General features: G+C 40.5%; 1 protein-coding gene across 6 annotated transcripts; it reads right to left on the bottom strand.

The window, feature by feature from the left end:
* Nucleotides 1–3611: 3611 nt before the first annotated feature.
* Nucleotides 3612–20126, bottom strand: GBP3 (guanylate binding protein 3). 6 transcript variants are annotated; one of them, XM_063816891.1, is made up of 12 exons: nucleotides 19559–20094; nucleotides 17429–17640; nucleotides 17011–17096; nucleotides 12185–12312; nucleotides 11445–11554; nucleotides 10981–11177; nucleotides 10084–10326; nucleotides 8648–8928; nucleotides 7804–8016; nucleotides 6294–6396; nucleotides 5876–6069; nucleotides 3612–4784 (listed from the first exon to the last, which is right to left on the bottom strand). In XM_063816891.1, exons 4-12 carry the CDS (start codon nucleotides 12263–12265, stop codon nucleotides 4656–4658), a joined length of 1551 nt encoding a protein of 516 aa, XP_063672961.1. In that variant the 5' UTR covers nucleotides 12266–12312; nucleotides 17011–17096; nucleotides 17429–17640; nucleotides 19559–20094; the 3' UTR covers nucleotides 3612–4655. The 6 variants fall into 6 exon arrangements, with proteins under 6 accessions (XP_063672961.1, XP_063672964.1, XP_001146987.1 ...); XM_063816894.1 differs by having other exon boundaries at nucleotides 8729–8928; nucleotides 19559–19746; XM_001146987.6 differs by lacking the exon at nucleotides 17011–17096 and having other exon boundaries at nucleotides 19559–20126.
* Nucleotides 20127–21253: the final 1127 nt, after the last annotated feature.

Below are 21253 nucleotides of genomic sequence, written 5' to 3'. Positions count from 1 at the left end.
TGTTGGACAAGCCTTTTATCATTATATAATGTCCCTCTTTGTCTCTTTTAACCACTGTTGCTTTAAAGTTTATTTTGTCTGATATAAGAATAGTTACCTCTGGTTGCTTTTGGTGTCCATTTGCATGAAATGGCTTTTTCCACTCATTTACTTTAACTTTATGTGAGTCCTTATGTGTTCGGTGAGTCTCCTGAAGACAGTGGATATTTGATTGGTGAGTTCTTATCTGTTCTGCAGTTCTGTATCTTTTAAGTGGAGCATTTAGGTGATTTACATTCAATGTTAGTATTGAAATGTGAGGTAATCTTTGCATTCATCGTGCTCTTTGTTGCCTGTGTACTTTGTTATTTTTTTGTTTTTGTTTTTTGCTTTTGCTTTTTACCTTGTATTTTTGTTTTGTAGGTCCTGTGTGATTTATGCTTTAAAGAGGTTCTGTTTTGGTGTGTTTCCAGGCTTCGTTTCAAGATTTAGACCTCCTTTTAGCAGTTCTTATAGTGGTGGCTTGGTAATGGTGAATTCTCTCAGCAATTTTGTCTGAAAATGACTGTTTCTTTCCTTTACATTTGATGCTTAGTTTTGCTGGAAACAAAATTCTTGGCTGATAATTGTTTTGTTTGAAGAGGCTAAAGATAGGGCCACATTGCCTTCTGGCTTGTAGGGTTTCTGCTGAGAAATCTGCTTGGTTAGTCTGATATGTTTTCCTTTATAGGTTACCTAGTGCTTCTGTCTCACAGCTCTTAAGATTTTTTTCCTTCATCTTAACTTTGGATAACCTGATGACAGTGTGCCTAGGTGAAGATCTTTTTGTGATGAATTTCCCAGGTATTCTTTGTGCTTCTTATATTTGCATGTCTAGGTCTCTAGCTAGGTTGGGGAAGTTTTCCTCAATTATTCCCCCAAATATGTTTTCCAAGCCTTTAGAATTCTCTTCTTCCCCAGGAACACCCATTATTCTTAGGTTTGGTCATTTAACATAATCCCAGACTTCTTGGAGGATTTGTTCATATTTTCTTATTCTTTTTTCTTTGTCTTTGTTGGATTGGGTTAATTCAAAGACCTTGTCTTTGAGCTCTGAATTTCTTTCTTGTACTTGTTCAATTCTGTTGCTGAGACTTTCCAAAGCATTTTGCATTTCTAAAAGCGTGTCCAAAGTTTCCTGAATTGTGGATTGTTTTCCTTTAAGCTGTCTATTTCATTGAATATTTATCCCTTCACTTCTTGTATCATTTTTTTGGATTTCCTTGCATTGGGCTTCACCTTTCTCTGGTCCTTCCCTGATTAGCTTAGTAACTAACCTCCTGAATTCTTTTTCAGATAAATCGGGATTTCTTCTTGGTTTGGATCCATTGCTGGTGAACCAGGATGATTTTTGGGGGGTGTTGAAGGGCCTTGTTTTTTCATATTACCAGAGTTGGTTTTCTGGTTCCTTCTCATTTGAGTAGGCTCTGTCAGAGAGAAGGTCTAAGGCTGAAGGCTGTTGTTCAGATTCTTTTGTCCCATGGGGTGTTCCCCTGATGTAGTACTCTCCCCGTTTTCCTATGGGTGTGGCTTCCTGTGAGCCAAACTGCAGTGATTGGCATCTCTCTTCTGAGTCTAGCCAGCCAGTGTGTCTGCCCAGCTCTGGGCTGGTATTGGGGGTTTTCTGTACAGAGTCCTGTGATGTGGACCATCTATGGGTCTCTGAGCCATGGATACTAAGGGAGGAAAACACCCCTCATATTGTCTTATGCACAATTTCTGCCTCCAAAGAAAGAAGAAGTAAAAATTAAAAGGCAGAAATGAAATCCACAAGCAGACAGTTCAGCGCCACACCCTGGGCCTGGTAATTAAAGATTGACCCCTGACCTAATCGGTTATGCTATCTATAGATTACAGACATTGTATAGAAAAGCACTGTGAAAATCCCTGTCCTGTTCTGTTCCATTCCGTTCTAATTACCAGTGCATGTAGCCCGCAGTCATGTACCCCCTGCTTGCTCAATCAATCACGACCCTCTCACGTGGGCCCCCTTAGAGTTGTGAGCCCTTAAAAGGGACAGGAATTGCTCACTCGGGGAGCTCGGTTGTTGGAGACGTGAGTCTTACCAAAGCTCCTGGCTGAATAAAGCCCTTCCTTCTTTAACTCAGTGTCTGAGGGGTTTTGTTGGTGGCTTGTCCTCCTACAATACCAGTGCCTGTTCCAGTGGAGGTGGTGGAGGGTGAAATGGACTTCATGAGGGTCCTTGGTTTTGGTGGTTTAATGCTCTATTTTTGTGCTGGTTGGCCTCCTGCAAGGAGGTGGCACTTTCCAGAAAGTATCAGTGGGAGAGGGACTGGTGGTGGGCAGGGTCCTAGAACTCCCAAGATTAAATGACCTTTGTCTTCAGCTACCAGGGTGGATGGAGAAGGACCATCAGGTCAGGGCGGGGCTAGGAGTGTCTGAGCTCAGACTCTCCATGGCTGGATCTTGCTATGGCTGCTGTAGGGGATGGGGGTGAGATTCCCAGGTCACTGGAGTTGTGTACCTAGGAGGATTATGGCTGCCTCTGCTGAGTCATGCAGGTTGTCAGGGGAGTGGGGGAAGCTGGCAGTCACAGGCCTCACCCAGCTCCGATGCAAACTGGAAGGCCGGTCTCACTCCCACTGTGCCCTTCTCCCTGCCAACAGCTCTGAGTCTGCTTCCAGGCAGAGGGCAAGAGGGGCGGGCTTAAAATTTGGCTGAGGCTTTCTGCTCAGCCAAAAAGAAAAGGACTTTAGTTCTTCACCAGCCTGTGAAGTTTGCATGCTGGATTTGTGCCCTCCCCGAGTTCTGGCAGGAGGCTTCTCGCCCCATTCAAATTGTTACAAAGTTTGGTTGGAGAATTTCTTCTTTCTGTGGAGTTTTACCTGTTGCTCCTCTGGCTGACCTCCCGATAGATCCCTGTGGTGCCAGGCAGGAATGGCCTGCCTGGGGACACAGTGAGTTCCCAGGGCCTTCCAACTGCTTCCTCTACCCCTGTATTTTGCTCGGCTCTCTAACTTGACTCAGCTTCAGGTAAAGTCGGAAACTCCTCCTGCACACAAACCTTCAGCTTCTCCAGTGGGGGTGTGTGTTCCAGAGAGGAGGGTCTCCCTTTCCCACTTCTGCAGTTGGGGCAGTCAGAATATTTGGAGTGTTTCCTGGGTCCTGCAGGAGCAGTCCGCCTCCTTCAGAGGGTCTGTGGGTCCTCTTGGGATTCATCGTGTAATATTTTGAAACACTACATAATTATTTCAAGATTCTAACATATACAATCTAATCCTTATGATTCTTATAAATGTAAGTAAAATAAGGCAGGTATATAATGAAACTTTGACCAATGTTTCTGTAAACAAAGGTCTGCAAACTATAGCTTGTGTGTGCCACCTGGTTTTCAAAATTAAGTGTTATTGGCACATAGCCCCACCCATTTACTTATGTATTGTCTATGGCTGCATTTGTACTATATGCAGAGTTTAGTAGTTGAGACAGTTGACTTGCAAAACCATAAATAATCACTATCTGGTATTTTACAGAAAAGTTAGCCAACCACTGCTATAAAGACTCAAACCTTATTATTTGGTGAAAAACTAAAAAAAAAAAAAAAATGGAAATAAAAAAACTAGTGAAACTTATTTTATTTCTAGTTTAGTTTATTTCTAGTTCAAAAATAATCTGTAATTGCTGTAAGAAATGTCAACCACTTACCTAGGATGTTTGACAATTGGGATGAAATCTACATATACTAAGTAATGGCAAGACAATTATTTTATTGCTCAAAAGAAAGTCAAAAAAATTCCATATTCCCTTTGGGGAAAATTGGCAGGATTTCAAGTATGACCTTTAAGAATCAGGAAAAGACTAGCTTATGCTTTAGGGTTAAAACAATCAAATAATTAAATTAGTTCAATTTTCTAACATAGTCTCTATCTTCAGTTAAAGTACATCATTGCATGTTATACATTACTAAAATTACACAGTGCATAATTGTTACCATGTGACTATTTAATTCAGGGTCAACTGTCTAAAGGTCTAAGGTGTCACATTAAGGTTATAATCTAGATGAATTGAACAAGAAAGAAAAGATTTCTTCATTAGCCAATTTGTTTATGATTCAATTCCTACTCTTGCTAATGATTTCTTTACCTTCCTATGGAAAATATAAGATTCTAGGTCTCTGTATAAGATGGTTTGCTTTAGCTTGAGATCCATCAGTGAGAATTATCCATGGGCAATGTCCAGAAATCACATTATTGCTCATAGACCTTGTAGCCTTGATATAATGGAGAACTGTACACTGTCTTCCCTAGGAAGCTAGGATGGTTGTTTCTGATATTGGGACCCATTGTACACTTGGCCAAACCAGTGCCCAAATATGTCCCAAGATTTTTACCTAAGACTTTCCTCAGTATCCACTGGTCATCTGGAAGAATAAACTTCTGAGTGGCAGCAACTCATGATCCCTCCTCTGTTGGTACAGAGGTAAATGCATCTTTGTTGCACAATTTACAATCTTTTTAAGGAAAAAACATGATTTTGATCATTGAACTGCATGTTCTTGTAAACTTTTAGTGTTATGATGCAAGATCTAATTATTATCAAATATAGTGACACTTGTTCCAAATTCTAAAATTGTTTCAGTTATGCCTTGGGTTAGGGTGACAGAAAAGCTCTCTTGTTTAGATCTTTAGCTTATGCGACATATATCTCTTGGTTTTTTTTTTCAGGGTCTTCTGTAGCTTTTGTATCTCATTTTGAAGTTGGGTACTTTCACCTTGGCATCTCTCCTTTAGTACTCGGGCCTGTTCCTAAAAAGGGACAAATGGAGGCTAAATAAGTGTAGCATTAAGTAAATCTCTGTAAGCTATCTAGTTTCCACATGCATTGATTTATTTAGTGCTTAATTTTTTTCTTGAAATTTTCTCTACCCTTGATTTTAATTATAGTTTTTCTGGGCATTTGGGCTGTGTGATTATTTCTCCTGGGTTTTCTATAGCCAAAAGAGTTTCAGCGTATGCCTTCTGCTCTATTGATGAAGGTCTTGCTTTTTTCCCCCTATTAATTATACAAAACCTTTGTGGGAAATCTTAACAATATATTTGACTTCAAATCTTCCCTATGCATTATAGACTTTTTAACACACCTACCTACACACATATTATTATTATATACACATAATACAGAAATAAGTTACTCTCAAAATCTGATTAGGTATATGAATCTTAGATCAGGAAATCTGATCTAAGTCTCTACTCCCTGTTGGCAGGGGTAGCAGAAGATAGGCAAGGAAATCCGAGTGCCAGACTTACTATATAGAATTTCTGCACATAGCTCCCAACTCAACACAAACTGTGAGTAGGGCACAGAAAACAGGCAGGAGTGGTAGACTGCCCTACAGGTGTGAGGGTTAGGGAGTCCTTCTGCTCATAAAAGTTCTCTTAGAGCCAAAGTCATACTAGATGGGATAGAAAAAATATTACTATGGATTCCACTAAGTGATGAAGATGGGTCAGATATTTACTAGCTGTGTGACACTATAAAAGTTATTTAATATTTTCTGAACCTCTGTTTCCTCTCCTAAGTAATAGGGATAAAGTTCTCGCTTCATATGGTATTAAGCAAGAGATATAGATAAGGCATTTTTATGATGCCTAGCATATGACAGCCGTAAGTGGAAGGATACACTAAAACGGGACTGAATGTGACACCCTGCAAATAAACTTTTCGTGACATGTAGGCAGTGGCCATTTCAAGTCAGACAGACAGAAACAAGAAAGTACAAGTGAGCAAGCAAAATCCTTCCCCTGGGCTTTATGTTCGCTCTGCCATACTAACTCTGTGATCAGGAAGAACAGAGAGAAAACAGAAAAACGAACCACAAGGTGATGCATTTGGATACCTGAAGTTTACTAGTGAGGGTCTTCTCTTGCTCTTCCAGCAACTGGGCCCTCTCCCTCTCCATCTTCTCAGTCAATTGTTTCACATGTTCTTGATAACTCTTCTCTTTCTCTTCCATCATCTGCTGATACTTTATTTGCATTTCCTCCACCATTTCTGCTGAAGCCTGTGCAGATTCAGCTTTTACACGTTCCACTGTGGAGGAAGGAGAAACGTTTGTGTGGAGTTATCTTGTTGCCTCATTCTTAGTTATACACTTACCCTCCATTGTTGCTGCTGACTGCATATGCCCTACTCAGAGATGACCTCAACAAGTAAGACATGTCTTGCTTTAGTTTATGGAACTTAGGTTTATCCAGTCAAATTATTTAAAATTTGAAAAGCTTTAGGATAATCTGATCCTTTGACTTGCTCCTCACCTTCAATCTCCTTTTCCTTTTCTGTGAGAATCTGGTCTGTCTGTAGAATTGCATCGGTCACAGACTCCTTGGATTTCAAGTATGTCTGCAGAATCTCTTCAGCCTTAGGACCCAGAGAACACAGAGTGAGAAGTAGGAAATGGCTGTAAGCAGGTGTTCCTGTTCGTCTGCCCACCATCTTTTCTTCTGAGAATTCTTCCTCTTGGCCCTGGTGTGCCTGGTGGTCAAGATTCCCTATCACAGGGCAGATACATGCTCCAAGCTGGCCAATCAGATGACCCTACTTAGCAGAGTCTTATTTAGGAGGATGATACAGATACTGGGAAATAAGATTCCCTGTCCTTTTCAAATTGAGGGCTCTAAATTTGATGCTGTGGTTCCATATGGGCTGAGCTGACTGGAGAATGAAGCCCTCCTTGAGAGAGCAAATCAGAGTGATTCAGATAGAGGGAGGAAGAGAGGGAGAGAACTGTGGGGATGCAGGGAGGATATTGGGCAGAGAGACAGATCATGACATTATTTGAAATCTTGGATCCAGATGTCCTTTAAATCCAGTTTGAAACCTAAAACGATGAATTACCATTTTTTTTAAGCAACCATCATTGGGTTTCTGTCTCTTGGAACAGAAAAAAATCCAGCTGTAATGATCATGACAACAATGTGGTGGTTAATCTGATAATTGAATTTATAACTCAATAGTTAATTGACTGCACTGTCTAATTAATTAACTTTTTTTTTTTTTTTTTTTTTTGAGACAGAGTCTTGCTCTGTTGCCAGGCTGGAGTGCAGTGGCGTGATCTCGGCACACTGCAACCTCCGCCTCCTGGGTTCAAGTGATTCTCCTGCCTCAGCCTCCTGAGTAGCTGGAATTACAGGCGCCTGCCACCACGCTCAGCTAATTTTTGTATTTTTAGTAGAGACGGGGTTTCACCATGTTGGCCAGGATGGTCTTGATCTCCTGACCTTGTGATCTGCCTGCCTCAGCCTCCCAAAGTGCTGGGATTACAGGCGTGAGCCACTGCGCCCGGCCTAGTTAACTAATATTTGAAAGACAGAGTCTGGCTCTGTTGCCCAGGCCAGAGTGCTGAGGTGCAATCTTGGCTCACTGAACCTCCCGGGCTCAAGCAATTCTCCTGCCTCAGCCTTCTGAGTAGCTGGGACTACAGGCATGTGCAACAGTGCCCAGCTAATTTTTATATTCTTACTAGAGACATGTTTCACCATGTTGCTCAGGCTGGTCTTAAACTCCTGAGCTCAAGCAATCTGCCTGCCTCTGCCCTCAAAGTGTTAGGATTGCAGGCTTGAGCCACTGCACCCGCCGACTGCACTCTCTTTGATGAGCACCTGGGACATATCTGATATAACAATCTCCCTGCATATGTTATTGAATGAAAGCATGAATGTTATACAGACAAAAAAGCACATCTGTGTGCAGTGAAGCTTGGTCACTTTGGTGTTCGTAGGAGGTAGGTCAGCAGGTTTCCATAATCGACAGATGAATCTTGGTTACCTGTATCCCCTTCCTTGGTTCCTCATAGTACTTTTTCTCCAGGTCTTGTAGCTTCTGAATAAAGAGACGATAGCCCCCTGGTTTCGAATAAATTCCCGCCTTCACTTCTTCTTCTAGAGGACTGAAAATGACCTGAAGTAAAGCTGAGCAACGATCTGATGATGCTTCTTGATTCTGTTTACAAAAGTCATCCCGCTTTTTGTCTAGCTGGGCCTTTAATGTAAAAATAGGAAGTAAAAAGAGTAACAGGGAAAGGATGTTAGCTTGACCTCAGAATTTTGGGAAAGACTTCTGAAAATAAACAGTCAATGATGCCGGAGAAACTGACAGACTCCTCAGCAGGACCACGCTCTTACTCCTGACCCCACTTTCTACTGAAATCGCTTTCTCTTTAGAGGTGAGGTTCAGGGCTGAGATTGACAGCTTTATGTCAACCGTTAAGAGGAAAGCTCTGCTTTTGCATATTGGACTGATGATTTCATATGGAATAAATGTGGCTGAACAGAAGCCTGCTCAAGATAACTAAGATGAAAATTTTCTTTGCATTTGGCTAGAATATCAAATCAGTCTGAGAAGAGTGGGCATGTAATTTGATTAGAAGCTCTGATTGTCAGTTATATGAATTTAATAAAGGGAAGACCATTTATTGATAAGCAATGTTTTTAAACTTTGAGTCTGAAGTAATAAAATTGTTTTTGTCTGATTATTATGATTACCAAGAACTAGTTGTCACCATTTTAAAATCTAGAATAATTATTTGTCTCAAAATAAATACCAATTTCATTTCTTAGTAGTACTTTGCCTTCCAAAATCCAAATCCATGTAAATGTGATAGAAAAATTACCGCTAATTTCTTTTGAAACAGATGGTCCACATCCTTGAAAGAGTTCTTCATAAAGACTTCAGTGGCCTCCCTCTCACTAACCCTGTGCAGGTCCAGCAGCTCCTGGAGGGTTTCTGCGGGCAGCTGCACCTTCTGGCCCATCTGCTGGTCATAGTGGGCAATAGCCTTTTGCACTGCGGCTGAGTTCTCTATCTGGGCCAAGGCCAGGACTGCGTTCTCCATGCAGGGCAGATCCCCTCTACTGATAGCATCGATATAGGTCAGCACTAGGCTCTCTAGACCTACATACAAAGAAGAAATGATAATGTTTCTTGTACTGAAGAAAACTCTCTATTCTGTGTAATTCTAAACATGTCAATTTCCACCTATTTTCCTCACAGCATCAAGGTCCTCAGAATCACCTGGAAGCTTGCTGGAAATGCCTATTGTTAGCCTCTGTCCCAGATCTACTGAATTAGAGTTTTTTCTTTGGGTAAGATCCCTAGATGATATGTATGCATATCAACATTTGAGAATCCTTGTTCTAGGTGACCTAGGCCTGTGTTAGTTGAATGTTTGCATCCATTTCAACCCCAAGCACCATCAGGAAAGGAACCCATAGCTATTCCATTTATGACTGCATCCTCAGCTTATTCACAGTAGCATTTGATCAATACTTATGGAACAAATGATACTCTCCTAATCAAAAGGAGCCCTCCGTTTGGTTTATTTTAGCACAGCATTGTCCAAGAAAACTTTCTGTAATGGTGGAAGTGTTCCGTATGTGCTGTTCAGTATGCTAGCCACTAAGTACATGTAAATATAAGCCTTTGAAATATAGCCATGTGAATTGACCTTTAATTTTTCCTTATTTTAATTAATTTACATTTACATTTAGATAGCCCCACTTGTCTAGCGGCTACTGTACTGTACAGTGCAGGCCCAGTTTACTGTGGCAATTTTAAGTAATAAAACTTTTTTCCTTTGCTTTTCCTATCTTTTCCCACCAAGAAGGTTGACCAACAAAATCTATTAGAAATGTTGGTGTCATCTAGAATTTAGCACAAATGTAGCAGTAGATTGGGATTTTTCAATGCTGATACTAGGTGGAGTTATTCTATGCTCCTTTCATATTTTTTTTTCCTCTGTCACCCAGGCTGGAGAGCAGTGGTGTGATCTCGTCTCACTGCAACCTCTGCCTCCCAGGTTCAAGCAATTCTCCTGCCTCAGCCTCCCAAGTAGCTGGGATTACAGGCATGTGCCACCATACCTAATTTTTTTTGTATTTTTAGTAGAGACATGGTTTTGCCATGCGGGCTAGGTTGGTCTCAAACTCCTGGCCTCAAGTGATCTGCCCTCCTCGGCCTCCCAAAGTGCTTGGATTACAGGCATGAACCATCATGCCTGGCCATCCTTTAGTTTTAACAATGAGTGGAAGTACTAGGAAGGGGACTTACGAGGCCCATTGACCTTGATGCCTCCTGAAAGAGTTTTAGTTTTGGAATTGCTAAAGATGTAGGAACAGAAGTCTGCTACTTGTTGCACAAATTCAGGGTCCAGCTCTTCATCTTGTAGTTTCTCAAGCTGGGCAAGCTTCCTGCGGTGAATGGGCAGATCGAAGACAAAACATTTTTTCTTTGGGAAGAACTTCTGGATACAGAGTCGGGGCAGATTAAAATTTTTATCTTTTTCACTGGTACCTAGAGAAACATAATAAAGAAATTTGCCTAATATAAGTGTTTCCGTAAAGGGTCAAATAGTAAATATTTTAGGCTCTGCAGGCTAGGTGGTCTCTTTTCCAAGTACTCAACTTTGTTATTGGAGCATGACAACAGCTTTAGACAATATGTAAATGAATGGGCATAGCATTCTTCCCAAAAAACCTCCTTAGAAAGACAGCTGGCAGGCAGAATTGGCCATCATTTGTCTTAGGCTGCAGTTCGCCAGCATTTGGACTAGTACACTGTTCATGTTCAATCTATGTTCTTTAAGTAAATATCCATTGTCCTTCATATTTTACAGGTAAATACAGAATCATGAACCCTACATAAGGAGATAAAATTTACCTAAATTGTAAAATAGGAAAAAATGAAAGAAAAAGAAACTTATTTTAGAACACAGGAGAATATAATTTAAAATCTAATCTATTAATTTAGATATTCAGCAAGCATTCATTCCTTTTTTCCTTTTTTCAAAAAACCTTTTCTATTGCTAATAGCAAGCATTAATTCTTAAGAATAGCAAGCTAGAGATACAGAAAACTGTAAATGTGAGAAAACTATCAATAGTAAACTAAAAAATGATAATTTCTAGTGTTTTGTCGTCCTCATTTATCCATGGTACGTCCCTGTTACCTTGTGTTAGCTTCAGGGAATACTCCAGGTACTCATCTGGTGTGAGGGGTTGTCCATCTGCTTCCAAGTCCAGGGAGAAATCTCTCAGTGTCCACACAAAGTCTGGGAAGAAGCTCACAAAGTCAGCTGAATCCTCATTCTCATTCTCATTAGGTGAGGATTTTGATCGGATTCGATGTGTCAGCTCTGTCACATAGCTGAGTAGCTAACTAAGGAGATGTGACAAAATGAACAGGAACCTCATCCCATATTAGTTCAACACATTCCCAAACCTTCCATTTTCCTTTGATCCTAACCTAAGTGTCAATTCTAAAGTGGATACATGGGATCTCTCCTCTGTACTTGCATTATTTTTTGTTTTCTCCTTTTGAGCTTGATTCATCAGGATTCACAGTCAGGCAGCTGGTGTATGAATACAGGTGTCCCCTCTGACCTTGGTGCTGTTCTGGGTCACAAAAGGATACTACAGTTGGTCCATAGCCTGCTGGTTGATGGTTCCCATGCTATTGTACACGAAGGTGCTGCTCAGGAGGACGGCCAGGGCGAAGATCCAGGAGTCATTCTGGTTGTCACCCTGGAAGTCAAGACACACTGGAGTCAGGAGCAAGTTTCATCATCGCAGCACTTTCCAGAGTGACAGTAGTAAAAGTATATCATAAGTTAGAGTTTTCTTTTAAGACTAATGACCTATGAAAAGAACCCAAATCCAAACAAAATGATTGTTACTCTGCTGTGGAATGTGTATAGTTTTTTGATTAGTGTTTTTTGGTATACACTGATTCTCACCAGGTCCTCTTATGATCATTGGCAGACAATTGCAAAATAAACATTCAAGGTTAGTGGGCATTCTAAGGCCTGAAGTATAATTTAAACTTGCTCAGGCTACTGAATTATAATTTCTTTGCAGGATAGGACTCGTGACATTGGATTTATTTGTGCTCCCTTTATGCATCTGTGTTAACTCACATAGCTTACAACCTATGGTTAGTAGAATACTGTGTGTTGACCACCATGCTTTGCTAGGATTCTGTCTTATGAATATTTTTCTCACTTCTTGTTGCTAAGTTTGGCCTTATGACATGTACACAGAAATGAAAAGACAAATTATAGTTAAATGCAAACTCTTCTTTAAGAAAAAACTAAATGGTGCTTAAAATATTCAGAGATGAGGGGCTTATTTCAAAATTGAATCTTTGACCCTTACCTTCTTTACATCTCCCAGGCCCTCAGTGTCAAGCAGGACTAAGGTGTGTTCTGGCTTCTTGGGGTGAGGCACACACCACATCCAGATTCCTTTGGTGTGAGATTTCACTGTGGAGCCCAGAGAGAAGCCTGTAAAGGAGAGATGGGATAAGAAGGGCTGGAGGTTTAATAGCAGGTACTTCAGGAAATTGAGGCAAATGTAGCATCATGATTAATGTTAAGAGAGATAACCAAAACCACAATCAGTACTTACGTTACTTATAATCAGAAAAATAGAAAAATTTGAATATCCAGTACATAAATGGATTCAGGACCTTTCATGATAAAAACAATCAACAAATTAGAAATAGAAAAAAACTGAGGCAGGAGAATCACTTGAACCCAGGAGGCGGAGGTTGCAGTGAGCTGAGATAGCACCACTGCACTCCAGCCTGGGCAACAGAGCGAGACTCTGTCTTAAAAAAAAAAAAAAAAAAAGAGGGATAGAGAAACAGAAAAAAATTACCTCAACAAAACAAAGACATACATGAAAAATCCACAGCCCGCTTCATACTCAATGGTGAAGACTGAAAATTTTCCTCTAATATGGGAACAAGGAAAAGATGCCCACTTTTGCCACTTCTTTTCCACAAAGTACTAGAGGTCCTATCCAGAGTAATTAGGTGAGAAAAGGAAACAGAAAGCATCTAAATTGGAAAGGAAGATGTAAAATAATCTCTATTCACTGATGATATGATCTCTGCAGAAAACTTTAAATATTACACAGAACTGTTAGAACTAATAAAAAGAATTCAGCAAAGTTGCAGCATACAAAATTAACATGCAGAAATCAGTTGCATTTCTATACAGTAGTAAAGAACAATCCACAAAGGAAATTTTGAAAGCAATCCCATTTAACATACCACCAAAAGGGCAAACTACTTCAGAATAAAATTGGCCAGGCACAGTGGCTCACGCCTGTAATCCCAGCACTTTGGGAGGTTGAGGCAGGTGATCACAAGGTCAGCAGATCGAGACCATCTGGCCAATGTGGTGAAACCCTGTCTCTACTAAAAATACACACACACACACACAAAATTAGCTGGGTGTGGTGGCGGGCGCCTGTAATCCCAGCTACTCGGGTGGCTGAGGCATGAGAATTGCCTGAACCCAGGAGGTGGAGGTTGCAGTGAGCCGAGATTGTGCCACTGCACTCCAGCCTGGTGACACAGCAAGACTGTCACAAAACAAACAAACAAAAAACCCAAAAAACGTAACCATAGAGGGGAATGACTTGTATAATGAAAATTACAAAATTTTTTTTTTTTGGAGACAGAGTCTCACGGTGTCATCCAGGCTAGACTGTGATCACTGCTCACCGTAGCCTTGACCTCCCAGGCTCAAGCAATTCTCCCACCTCAGCCTCCCGAGTAGCTGAGACTACAGGCACTTGCCACCAGGCCTGTCTAATTTTTGTATATTTTGTAGAGATGGGGTTTCCCCGTGTTGTCCAAGTTGGTCTCAAATTCTTGAGCTCAAGTGATCTGCTGGCCTCAGCCTCCCAAAGTGCTGAGATTACAGGTGTGAACCACTGTGCTTGGCCAAACATTCTTAAAAGAAATTAAGGAAGAGTTAAATAATTAGAAAGACATCCTGTAAAAGTGACATACAGATTCAATGCAATCCCTATCAAAATTCCAATGACTTTTTTTATAAATAAAAATATCAAAAATATCCACACTAACTTTCATATGAAATTTCAAGAGATCCCCAAATTGTCAAAATAATCTCAAAAAGGAAGAAGAAAGTCAGAGGCTCACAGTTTCTGAGTTCTGAAACTTACTACAAAACCAGGATAATCAACACAGTTTGGTATTGGCTTAAACACTGTTATCAACCAATGGAGTAAAGTAGAGAGCCTAGAAATGAACTCTCACATCTATAGTCAAAAAATTTTCAACATGGGTGCTAAAATCATTCAACGCAGAAAGAGGAGTCTCTACAACAAACGACATTGGGAAAACTGGATATTCACATGCTCACATGCCAAAAAAAAAAAAAAGTTGGACTGTTAGCTTACACAATCCAAAACGTAACTCAAAATGGATCAAAGAACTAACCATTAGAGCTAAAACTATAAAACTCATGGGAGAAAACAAAGGGGAAAAACAGACAGTAAAAGGAAAAACAGATAACTTTGACTTCATCAAAATGAAAAACTTTTGTGTATCAAATGACACTATCAACAGAATAAAAAGGCAACACATGGAATGGAAGAAAACATTTGCTAAACGTGTATCTGATAAGGAATTGATGTCTAGCAAATATAAAGAATTCCTACAATGCAACACAAACAGATTAAAAAGTAAAGAAAGAACTTGAATAGACATTTCTCTAAAGAATGGCCAATAAGCACCTGAAAAGATGCTCAACATTACTAGTCATTAGGGAAATGCAAATTAAAGCCATAGTGAGATACTACTTCACATCCATTAGTATGGTGACTATCAAAAAAATTGAAAAGGGCTGGGTGCAGTGGCTCACGCCTGAAATCCCAGCACTTTGGGAGGCTGAGGCAGGTGGATCACCTGAGGTCAGGAGTTTGAGACCGGCCTGGCAAATATGGAGAAACCCCATTTACACTAAAAATACAAAACTGAGCCATGCATGGTGGCAGGCTACCACCTACTTGGGAGGCTGAGGTAGGAGAATCACTTGAACCCGGGAGGTGGAGGTTGCAGTGAGCTGGGATCGTGCCACTGCACTCCAGCCTGGGTGACAGAGTGAGACTGTGTCTCAAAAAAAAAAAAAAAAATTAAAATAACTGTAGGGAGACCCCGTGAAACTATTGCTATGGAATAAAAGATGAAATGCTCCTGATTATTGTAAATACAAAATTGCATGCAGGATTGTGCAAAGACAATGCCAGGTTGGACTGTCAGAATGAGCCAACAGCGCGTGATGTGCTTCCCCCTGCAGAGAGCCTATGAATGGACGTGCAGTCAGGGAGGTTTCACATCACCAAGATTCTTATCCCAGAAAAGCAGATGTTCATAGCTCTGGGAATGGAATGCGACCCTTGTGGAGAGAGGGGGCACCTGTCCATGTGGATAAGATAGGGCCATAAACGCACTCATCTTGCCATGGCTCTTCTAGGCCTCTTTAGGGTTAAGGCATACTCCCTTCTGAGAATTTCTGGTCTAACCGGTTGTCTAGCTTCACGTCTTGTTTCTATGGATTGTTTGTAACCAGCTTTTGCTGCAACTGTTACTGCTGATTAATATCTTGCTAATCATAGGTTATGAAAGACTGCATTTCTGTTTTAAGGCTCTGTTAGAAATTACTGATGCACACACTATATTGTAAATTCTTATCTCCGTATACTGTACTTCTGCATACAGATGTTATGTTAAAGAATTACTTCATCCCCATGTGACCATCTCACCTCATAATCAAACGACCCTAAATCCCTCACTAACCTTCCCCCACCCTCACTAAACTTAATAATAAATGCTGGCATATCCAGTGCATTGGGAGCACCACGGGACCAGAAGGCTGTGACCCCCCTGGACCCAGCTTTCACTATCTTGTGTGTATCTATTATTTCTCGACCTGCCGGTCTGCCTGGGAACAAAGAGAGAGCCCCGTTGCATTGCAGGCTGCTGGCCAGATCCCGCAATAAATAACAAATGTTGGTGAATATGAAGAAAAATTAGAACCCTTGTGCATTTCTGTTGGGAATGCTAAATGGTGCAGTCACTGTGGAAAATGATATAGCAATTCCTTAAAAAATTTAACATGGAATGACTATATGAGCCATCAATTCCACTTCTGGGTATATACTGAAAAGGAGTGAAAGCAGGGACTCGAACAGATATTCAGACACCCATGATCCTATCAGCATTATTTGTAATAGCCAAAAGGTGTAAGCAACCCAAGTGTCAACTGACAAGCAAACAGATAAATTAGTATACACATATAATTACTTAGCCTTGAAAAGGAAGAATTTTTTATTTCTTTATTTATTTTTGAGATGGAGTTTCGCTCTATGCCCAGGCGGGAGTGCAAAGGCACGATCTTGGCTCACCGCAACCTCTGTTTCCCAGATTCAAGCGATTCTCCTGCCCCAGCCTCCTGAGTAGCTGGGATTACAGGAATGTGCCACCATGCCCAGCTAATTTTGTATTTTTAGTAAAGACGGGGTTTCTCCATGTTGGTCAGGCTGGTCTTGAACTCCCGACCTCAGGTGATCTGCCTGCATTGGCCTCCCAAAGTGCTGGGATTACAGCCATGAGTGCCCAGCCAAAAAGGAAGAATTTTGACACATGCTACCACACTGAACCTTGAAGACATTATGTGAATTAGAATAAGCCGGTCACCAAAGGACAAATATTGAATGACTCCACTTATATAACATTCCTAGAGTAGTCAAATTAATAGAGATGGAATGTAGAATTGTGGCAGGAGATGGGTGTAGGTGGGGCTTTTGTTTAATTGGCACAGAGTTTCTTTTGGGGAAAATTAAAAAGTTCTGGAAATAGATGGTAGTGATGGTTGCACAACAATTTGAATTTAATTAATACCACAGAACTACATACTTAATAATGGTTACAAGGATAAATTTTATGTTTATATATTTTTAAAAACAATAAACAAGAATATCCAATACAGACTGAAACATTTTTTCAACCTTAAAGATCAGTGTAAACTTGCTGTTACTATGTGAACATAGGCAGGCGATCTCTTGAGCCCAGGAGCTTGAGACCTGCATGGGCAACATGATGAAACCCTGTCTCTACCAAAAATACAAAATTAGCTGGGTGTGGTGGCATGCATCTGTAGTCCTACCTACTCAGGAGGCTGAGGTGAGAGGATTGCTTGAGCCCAGGAAGTCAAGACTGTGGTGAGCTGAGATCTTGCCACTGTACTCCAGCCTGGGGAAAGAGCAAGACCTTGTCTCAAGAAAAAAAAAAAAAAAAAAAAAGACTAGTCAAGTGCAGTCAGTAGTGAGAAGGGTGAGGGGAAAGAGTAGAACAAGGAGTTCAACTGTAACTCATGGTGAACAGTCAATTGAGATAACTCACTACCTTCAGAACAGCCGTGAGCTGATGCTTATGCCCTAGAAGAGTGAAGATAAGGAGCCCAACTGTGAATGGAAAGTTAGCTTATTCCCAGTGCCAGCTTTCTCTCCTCACATCCTCATAATGGATGCTGACTGTGTTGGGGGACAGAAGGGACTTGGCAGAGCTTTGCTCATGCCACTCACCCTTATTCTTCCCAGCCAGCTTGTTCATCAGGTAGGATTTTCCTGTGCGGTAGAGGCCCACAATTGCCACCACCACCACAGGCTGTGTAATGGCAGACAGGATCTTCAGAGCTTCTGGATTCGCCACCAGTTCCCTGTTAGTGTTCTCAATGAGGCACATTGGGCCTGTCATGTGGATCTCTGGAGCCATGTCCAGGGCATTGTTCTCTTGTCTGCAAGGGAAGAGTTGGAATGAATTAGAATTTCCAGTCTTTTGCATTTAGAGGATAGAGTCACAAAATTCCCCAGGATGGCCAAAAGTTTTGTGTGTGTCAGTGAGACAGATGAGGGAAAATCTGTATCATTTAAAAAAATTATGGAAGTATTATCATCAAATTAAATATTGGTATGACAGTAACTTATCAACAGTCAACTACTCTTTCAACCTAGAACTTTCATTTAATTTATTATGGAAAAGCTTCCCTTGGATTCTCATTAAAAAATTTACACTAGACAATAAATGGAAGATAAAATAGGATATAGAGAATTTTTTTTACATCCTGGCTATATGTAAGAAATTAAATATTGATTTGTTTATTCATGAATTCTTATGGTGAATAAAGAACCCCATGAGTAAATGTTTCATTGTTTGACATATGCCCTTAGGACAATTTCCAGAGATTTTAAAATGTGTTCCTTCCTCCATTTTCAACTGGTTATGCTTATTTCACTGTAATGAGGATCCACAAAACTTCTCACAGTGCCATTCTGGAAGTGGAACCAATGTAACATACTTTTACAAATTCTATACAACTACATAACCATGTGAAACACATGGCTAGGGACCTTTCCAAGGGCTTTGAAGGGGCACGTGCAAGAGAGGGGCCCTGAAACTTAAGCTTCATTAGTGTCATGATAAGGTAGCCTCTAACTCAGTGTGGGTATAAATGCAAAACTGCCAATACTGAATGTTGCTAAGAAACACGCACGCGCACACACACACACACACACACACATACACGCACACATCCCAAAAAAACCAAACCAAACAAACAACAGCAACAACGAAAAACCCCATGAAATAAGGACTGAAAGACCAGGAGGCACATAAAGAGAGCTACATGGGAAGATGTGAAAAGAAAATAAATTTCCAGCAATACAGCTTTAGGTTTTCTGTTTTGTTCTGTTTTTCCATTTTATAGAGTAGGAGAAAGAGAAATGGGAAGAGGAGAAATAGAAGTGAGGAGGATGAGGAGAAAGGGCTGGAAAGATGAGAGTGAGAGAGAGAGAGAAAGTGCCAGCAAGGGAGATGTCAGACAAGGTGATGAGTGAAGCTAGTGTTTTGCCAAGGAATTCAGGGGAGGAGTTTTCAGAAGGTGGGATCTAAGTTGTCTGAGTGCGTGGGAGAGGTTAAAGTAAGCAAAGATACCGGCTTTAGTAGTGATGCATTACAGGAAATTCTCCTGTAAATTCTCCAGAGGAAAAACTAGGCCACCGCCCTCTCTCTCTCTCTCAAAAAAAAAAAAAGAAAAAAAGAAAAAAAAATGGAGAGGAAGCTCTTTAGCCTGGATTATTTCTAGAGAAACAATCTGAAACAAAGTTCAAATGTGTAATAAAAAGTATACTGTTTTCATGAATCTTCCTCTTTGACGCTGGGTTTCAGTTTTTTCTTTGTCTATAACCGTGTCAGTGGGCTGCTTCCTCTGCATTACCTTTGCTGTTCTTTCCTTCTGGTGAAAAGAACCCATTTGTAGCTCTTTCCATTTCTTAGCTGCATAGGAGCAGGATTCAGCAAGCTCCATCACTGACAATGGAAATGTAATCATGTCCCTAGTCAACACAGACAATGTCAACAAAGAGAAAGACTATCCTAGTGCATTTCAAACTCTCAGTTTAGTTGCTGTCTGCTGGTGCCTAATTCAACACAAGCACTGTAGTGGCACTTAGAGCCATGGTACTTCTGATAACACCATGATTTTATCTGACCTGTGTCTCACATCAGGCTCAGCTGCAGCCTAATTTGGTCCTGGTCATTTTTAAGAAAATGAACTAACTTATAAATTCCTTCCCATCCTTGCCACAACATTATAGGCTCCACGTCCCTGAGCTGAGGTACTTCAGAGCTGGAGAGGAAGCAATAGAAGTTCTTACCTGTGCTTTTATCTTCAGTCCAGGTAAAGTTGTTTCTGTCACTTCTCTTTTCTTTCGCTGGATCGCTGGACTTTGATTTCACCCCTTCAGTGTTGTGTAGCTTTCTGGATTTTCCTCAGTGATCAAATAATTGAAGTTAAGCAACCTTTGTAATGGCTTCAGAGCCTAATGAAACTGAAAGTACTTCTTTCAAGGAAGTGACTCAGTAACCATAAATGCAATTTCTGGATTCTGCTAGTAGGAGGGTTTAAAGTCAAGTTTCAAAGTTTTTTTGTTGGAAGAGATCTTTGAGACCATTTATTGTTTTAAAAACATGTCCATTAGGTATTGAAAAAAATGGAATATATCTCAAGATTGGAGATCTGTTTGAGAATTGTAGAATGAGGAGGCATCACATTAATTTTTAGATATAATTTCCTATAACAAGAGACAATTCACAATGGAGCTGCCTATTCTTTTAGAGGTGCAGTAGGTGAGGAAAGAGCATGTTTTACACGCTCATGAACACCTCGTCCCTGGCACTTAACGCCCAGCACACAGTCAGGAGGGGGCTCCATGCATTGTACTCAAGTTCCAGGCTCAGTGCTGACTGCTTTACATGAATTACACTACTTAAATCTCATAACAAGTATTTCCCTATGATTTTATAGAAACCAAGGCACAGAAAGACTCTATCAGTTGTCTAAACTCATAGCACTATAACTAATCTGAACCCAGGGATTCCTGATCCCAAACTCTCTTCTTGAACCACCTTACTGTGCTGCCTCTGTTTGGTGAGTGAATAATTGTAAAAATATTTAGTTTATAGATGCTTTTCCTCTTTTTATTTAGTATACTGTAATTTGATTTTTCATAAATTGTTTTCTAAGAGCTTCATATGTTATGTATCTATTTCATTCATGACTACTTACATGCAGAATAGGTGGTATTAACTCTATTTTACAGTAAAAACAAGAAATTGTAAAAAACCCTTGTGAGCATTTATTTGTTAATTTAGTTACACAAACATAAAAAATTATACATTAGGTATATATGAAATGAGATATATTGTTCTATCTTACTCATATTTTATAAAATAATTTTATTCAAACTCTTCCTATTCTTCCTGAACACTTTAGCTTCATCATTATTAAAACTACTTTAGAGTTTTTTTTTTTTTTTTTGAGACGGAGTCTCACTCTGTCCCCTAGGCTGAAGGCTGGAGTGCAGTGTTGCAATCTTGGCTCACTGCAGCCTCTGCCTCCCGGGTTCCAGTGATTCTCCTGCCTCAGCCTCCCAGGTAGCTAGGATTACAGGCACATGCCACCAGGCCTGGCTAGTTTTTGTGTTTTTTAGTAGAGATGGGGTTTTATCATGTTGGCCAGGCTGGTGTCGCACTCCTGACCTCAAGTGATCCACCCACCTCAGCCTCCGAAAGTGTTGGGATTACAGGCATGGGCCACTACGCCCGGTCAAAATCTTTTAACCTATTTTTTCAGAGTATATCATTGTTACTTTTGTCATAATCATTTGAACCATTTAAAATCTCTGCAAATTGTCATAAAAACATATATCAAACAACGAAACATCTATTCAAGAAGACCCCTACAATTATGGTAGCAATAGCAAGAGTCGATGGTACTTGTTCCACAACCTGCTTCTTCCCCATCTTCAATTCAGATTGTCAAACGTTCCACTACAGGTGGGTATGGCCAA

The sequence above is a fragment of the Pan troglodytes genome, chromosome 1 (genome assembly GCF_028858775.2).
Source record: "Pan troglodytes isolate AG18354 chromosome 1, NHGRI_mPanTro3-v2.0_pri, whole genome shotgun sequence".
NCBI classification, from domain to species: domain Eukaryota; kingdom Metazoa; phylum Chordata; class Mammalia; order Primates; family Hominidae; genus Pan; species Pan troglodytes.
This window is presented reverse-complemented; position numbering and strand designations above follow the sequence as displayed.

Excerpts from the sequence above, each read along its gene's own strand:
- GBP3 (XM_001146987.6), bottom strand. The coding sequence starts at position 17,618 with ATGGCTCCAGAGATCCACATGACAGGCCCAATGTGCCTCATTGAGAAC. Across the intron at positions 12,313-17,428 it reads GCTGGCTGGGAAGAATAAGG|GCTTCTCTCTGGGCTCCACA; the intron begins GTGAGTGGCATG and ends TCTCCTTTACAG. Across the intron at positions 6,397-7,803 it reads AACCAAGGAAGGGGATACAG|GCTGAAGAGATTCTGCAGAC; the intron begins GTAACCAAGATT and ends CTGGGTCCTAAG.